This window comes from Nomascus leucogenys, chromosome 6, assembly GCF_006542625.1.
Source record: "Nomascus leucogenys isolate Asia chromosome 6, Asia_NLE_v1, whole genome shotgun sequence".
Classification (NCBI taxonomy): Eukaryota; Metazoa; Chordata; class Mammalia; order Primates; family Hylobatidae; genus Nomascus; species Nomascus leucogenys.
The window spans coordinates 100,483,766-100,489,600 of NC_044386.1; the positions used below are offsets into that span (position 1 = coordinate 100,483,766).

General features: G+C 54.8%; 1 protein-coding gene across 1 annotated transcript; it reads left to right on the plus strand.

Annotated features, from left to right (window-relative positions):
• Positions 1-497: 497 nt before the first annotated feature.
• Positions 498-5,353, plus strand: TLNRD1 (talin rod domain containing 1). Its single transcript, XM_030814903.1, has one exon. The coding sequence runs from the start codon at positions 1,835-1,837 to the stop codon at positions 2,921-2,923; it is 1,089 nt and encodes a 362-aa protein (XP_030670763.1). The 5' UTR covers positions 498-1,834; the 3' UTR covers positions 2,924-5,353.
• The last annotated feature ends 482 nt before the right edge of the window (positions 5,354-5,835 follow it).

Here is a 5,835-nt window from a genome sequence, read left to right on the forward strand (position 1 = left end):
AACACAACAAAGGGCAGGGGGCGTTGGAAAACCGGGCGAAGTCGCGCAGACCCAGATGACCCACCGGCCCCAGCAAATCACTAGGGGCCGGTATCCAGTGTCCTCCTCCCTTCAGCCCAGAAGCCAGGTCACCTTTTAGACTTGCTCTCTTGGCGGGGAGGAAGCGTGGAGCCCCCTGGTCCGGCTAAGAGCTTACGTAAGGCCCGCGGGCGGCTGCGCCCCGGTCTCCCATGGGTGTGCGCAGAGCCCCCGGCCCGGAGCAGGCCTTCCTCTGTCCGCTACCCCAGTCTCTCGGCCCAGGACCACGGGGGAGTCCGGGACCATCGGCCCCACGCCGGCGGCGTCCGCGTTGGGCGGCGGCGTCCCCCGCAGCCACCCAGCTTCCCGGGGGAGGAGCAGCGCATCGCGCAAGCATCCGGGAGCGGCGGAGGGGGCGGGAGGAAGGGCGAGAGGAGGAAGCGGGATTTAAACGAAAGGCGGTGACGCCACACAAAAGATTTCTATAGGCTCCAGGGAGGTTACGGCCGAGGCGGCGGCGGCGGCGAGCCCGGGGGCGAGGCGCGGACGGGAAGAGGAAAAGCCTCCGGCAGCCCCTGCGGGCGGCGGCGCAGCCACGGCCGCGCTCCGAGGTGAAGCCGCGCTCTGAGAGGAAGCGGGTGTTTTCCCCTCAGCCTTTCAGCCCCCGCCCTTCCTTTCAGTTTCTCCCCGCTCGCTCGGAAGTTGGCGGTTGACAAAAATGGCAGGAGCCGGGGCCCGGGCCGGTTGCCGCAGCGCCGCGCGGACCTTCTGAGTTGGCCCGGTCGCAGGGAGACTCGTGCTGGGGCGTCCGATGCGCGGGGCCCGGGGCCTCGGGAGAGCTCAGCCGCTGCGGGCCCCAGACGAGGAGGCGACAGGGATGGACTTGCGTCGACAGCCAGCGCCGGGCCGCCGGGCGCGCGGTCTGGGAGGGCGTGCCGCCGCGGCGCCGGGCCGCGCTCTGTGAACCGGCGAGGCGGGAAGGGGCCGCCGCGGTGCTCGGCACGCCCGGGCGTGGCGGGCGGGCGAGAGCTTGAGCGCGATCCGGGCGGCCGCTGTGCGCAATCAGTGCAGGCTCCCGCCCGTCTCTGACTCGGCGCGGCCGCGACAGTGCCGGCCACACCCTCTGCCCTGCTGCCGCCGGCGCCGCTTCCCGAGAGCGGGAGGCAGGAGATGCGCCCGGGGCGGCCGAGCGTCCCAGAGAGCCAGCCCCGGCCGCCGTCGCGGGGAAGTGCCGCCTGGCGGGGTCACGGCGCCTGAAACCCACGTGCGCCGCCGAGCCCGAGGTGGCCTCGAGCGCGGCGGCTGACAGCACAGCCCGCCTGAGCTGCCTCCCGTGCTCCTCCCTGAGGAAAGGATTTTGATTTCAAAGGAAGGAAGGAAGGACAACTCCCAGCTTCCCCGTCCCGCCCTCCCCACTCCGAGGGCCGGGCCAGGCCATGCCCAAGAAGGCGGCAGCGACAAAGCAGCAGAAGGGACTTTCCTGGCAACCCGGCGACGAGGAGCGCGGACAGTGAGTTTGCTCTGCCCCGGTTCATGGTTCCTGCAAGCCCACTAGGAGGCCGAAAGCTGCAGCCCCTCCCCTTGCCCCGAAGAGCCTTCCGCGTTCTCTGGCCCTCGGGCCCACCCCGCGCCGCCCGGGCTCCCGCCGCCGCAGCCCAGTGCCCTCTGCCCGCGGCGGTGGATGGCATGATGGTGCGGGGAAGGCACCGCGGCCTTGGCCACCTGAGTCGCGACGGCCGCCGGGGCGGCGGCAGTGGCCGCGGCAGCGGCGGTGGTAGCGGGCTCCCCAGCGGCATGCCAGTGCCCCCCGGGCGCGATGGCTAGCGGCAGCGCCGGGAAGCCCACTGGCGAGGCGGCTTCTCCGGCTCCTGCGAGCGCCATCGGCGGGGCCAGCTCGCAGCCGCGGAAGAGGCTGGTATCCGTCTGCGACCACTGCAAGGGCAAGATGCAGCTGGTGGCCGACCTGCTGCTGCTGTCGAGCGAGGCGCGGCCCGTGCTCTTCGAGGGTCCCGCCTCCTCTGGTGCCGGCGCCGAGTCCTTCGAGCAGTGCCGGGACACCATCATCGCGCGCACCAAGGGGCTCTCCATCCTCACCCACGACGTGCAGAGCCAGCTCAACATGGGCCGATTCGGGGAGGCGGGGGACAGTCTGGTGGAGCTGGGCGACCTGGTGGTGTCGCTGACCGAGTGCTCGGCCCACGCGGCCTATCTGGCGGCTGTGGCCACGCCGGGCGCCCAGCCCGCGCAGCCGGGCCTGGTGGACCGCTACCGCGTGACACGATGCCGCCACGAGGTGGAGCAGGGCTGCGCCGTGCTCCGCGCCACGCCGCTGGCCGACATGACGCCGCAGCTGCTGCTGGAGGTGTCGCAGGGCTTGTCGCGCAACCTCAAGTTCCTGACGGACGCGTGCGCCCTGGCCAGTGACAAGTCACGGGACCGCTTTTCGCGGGAGCAGTTCAAGCTGGGCGTCAAGTGCATGAGCACCAGCGCGTCGGCGCTGCTGGCCTGCGTGCGCGAGGTGAAGGTGGCACCCAGTGAGCTGGCGCGCAGCCGCTGTGCGCTCTTCAGCGGGCCCCTGGTGCAGGCAGTGAGCGCCCTGGTAGGCTTTGCCACCGAGCCGCAGTTCCTGGGTCGCGCGGCAGCTGTGAGCGCCGAGGGCAAGGCGGTGCAGACCGCCATCCTGGGCGGCGCCATGAGCGTGGTGTCGGCCTGCGTGCTCCTGACCCAGTGCCTCAGGGATCTGGCGCAACACCCCGACGGGGGCGCCAAGATGTCGGACCACAGGGAGAGGCTGAGGAACTCGGCCTGCGCCGTGTCTGAAGGCTGCACCCTGCTATCTCAGGCTTTAAGGGAGAGGTCTTCGCCCAGGACTTTACCGCCAGTGAATTCCAATTCTGTGAATTAGCACCCCACCCCCATACCCCTTCTTCCACCCCCAGACTAAAGGAAGATACTTACTCTCTGCCCCTCTCCATTTATACCAAAGAAATCATAGGTGAAACCCTCTACCCTCCCCAACGTTAAATGCTCGAGAGGAATCTTCCACAAGGCAGGGCCATGCACACAACCTGCACACGCACTTGGAGGGCCCAGGTGTCTGTCCACCAGCCCCCACGCGGTAGGGACTGGAAGATGGAAGATGTGTCATCTGCTGGTTGTGTTATCACTCCCACCCCGTACCCCAGCCCGTCTTCCGGAATTTCTCAACTAAATTTGATTACTGGGCAGGAAGGAGGTCATGGGTTCATTTCATTTTTTTGTGTGTGTGTTTTTAATTAAAAGAAAGGTTACCTCAGTTTTCACTCCTTAGACATGGATGTAGCTACCTTTTTTTTGTATGTCTTTTTTTTTTTTAGCAGTCGTGTTGAATTAGGAGTATACTTGGTGTGGAAAGAGTATGAATTTGCCATGTGATTTGCAAATGGGGGGAAGCTACTGTAAGCGTGTGTTTTTTTAATTTACACTATAGAGTGATTTTTTTCCCCCAACGTCAAGTTTTTACCTTGCATGTACTGGAGTATTTATTTCATCTATTAAAATGTTATGTTTCTCAGATGGCTTTTTGCAATTATTGTTGATTTTTCAATAATTGTAATTTTGCATGCTGCATGTCATGTATGGGAAGGGTCTGTGGGAAGGCTATTTCAATAGCAGTGAGGTGGGCCCCCAATTCCCAACCCTTTCTACTTTTTCCTCAAGAGAAAGTGCTGCTCAAGAAGTACTCCCTTGAGCAGCCTGGAACTGAAGAGAGGACTATGTGTAACATTCTATTTTAAAAGGCAGGTGACACAAATGGGATTGGGTTATGTAGAGTGCTTGGGACGGTTTTGTCTCATTTTTCCTGGAAAGTGATTTAGTTCCCTTTGTCTCCACTTATCTTTCCATCATCATGAACAGTGGCTCAGGCTTCTTGAATTCTGATTTGTATTCTGCCTATCATTTTCAGATTAAATCCTAATCCTGTGTGGTATGCTAGCCTTCCCAACTCAGAGTTTCTATGGATGGAACTGTAAAAGTACTGTACATCAAGTGAGAATAGTTAGCATCTTTTATGTACACAAGTCTATTCAGACAAGATCCTCATGATTTTAGAAAAAATATAGAGAGGGTCCTAGACTGCTTAATAGAGGAAAGAAGTATCCTGAAAAACTTGTTAAGAACGTTCTAGAGCCACAACGTAATTTTAGGCCAAGGGCTTATTTTTGTGACCTTGATCTAAGATAATGCCATGGTTGATTGTATGTTGGAAGAATCTTTGATTGAAATTTGGAGTAATATTAAGGTAGTTTGTCTTTTCTACAGACATTTTTAGGAGTCTTTTTGTGTGAGTGGTGGTGGAGTGTATAGTTTTGTTGAACCTAGTTAAATTCTGAATATCTTCCCACTAAAAGCACAACAAATCTATTTACAGTGCCTGAAGCCTGGGAGGGCCACATGAGTAAAAACTCGTACGTGGTTTAGATTTGTTCCATTTACATTTTTCTTGGGATTTGTTGTGCTTAAACCTTTGCAGTTCCCACAGATCTGAAAAGAAAGCATTTTTCACTGTAATACATTAAGAGAGAGAAAAAAGTCATTGACTGTTTTACTTGTTTGAATCGCTGTTTTTATTACAAGGACGTGAAATGCAACGTGTAAAAGTCTTTAACCTGTGTTGGCTAAGGCTAGGACTGTTTCACCGCCCTGAATTTGAAATTTGAAAAAGTCTTAAAGGTAGGGTACTTACATTTTTAAAAAAATGACCATGGGAGCAGTTTTTCTCTCTTAAATTCTGGTAAACTTCGGGTTTTTGAAGACTTTAAAAGATGAAAATGACCTTGAGCATCTTTATTCCTTTCCTCTGCCCTTTAATGTTGGGATGGGGTTCAGGATGAAAGGGAGGTGGGATTCTAATTCATGTGCCAGTGACAATACTGCATGCATATAGAAATTTTTATTTATTGAATGTACACAAGTAATGATAGAGTTTGATTATATGGTTCATTTTCATTTATCCTATGCAGATCACAAAGAGTAAACTGAAAGGAACAAACACTAAGTAAAATAAGGGCCAGAAATCTGTAAATTTGGTATTAGATTAAGAAAAAAAGAATTGCCAGTTTTTTCCTGGACTCTTTCCTTGCAGAAGCAATTTTCAGGACAACTGAAGCCAATTAAAAAAAAGAAAATCACTTTCCCTATCTGTTTGGATGAAGTTAACTAGCTAGTCACTAACTGACTTTTGAAACCTCTTACCTAAATGATAGTTGCTGTTGGTGTTTCTGTATGCTCTACATTTGGTCATGTAACATGCATAATCTCTATCCTCTGAAGTTGATCAAAGTTCTAAACTTAAGTGTTTTCACTGCTCCTGCATCCCCCACCTCCCATTTATAACATAAAGTTCAGAGCTTTTCTTCCAGCAGGTGTCTTGAAGTGAATTCTGCTTGTACTTTTTTTCTAGAAGATTTCAAGAAGCCAGAGTGAGGAATGCTAGGCAAGGGAATTGGGCACAGGTCTTTGACGTTTTAACTTTTCTCGAATGTCCCAGGTTGCTAAACTTGTTTTTTAAATAGCCCCTTATGTTTAAAAAAAGCAGCGTCTCAGACCTATTTCATAATAGGGTTTAATAAGGTCAGCAGAGATACTGGTTCCAGGAATAAAATCAGAGTGGCCTGTTTTTTTTGTTTGCTTTTTAATTTTTAAACTAGGGTTAATTTAAGACATTAATCCTTGGGTTCTTCTGACTCCTGAGGGCAAGTTTTCTTACACAGGCTTAATGCACATCATCTTGACCAGGGAATGTTGAGAACCTTCTTCCTTTGAATGGTCATGAGA

Coding starts and splice junctions, on each gene's coding strand:
- TLNRD1 (XM_030814903.1), top strand. CDS start 1,835: ATGGCTAGCGGCAGCGCCGGGAAGCCCACTGGCGAGGCGGCTTCTCCG.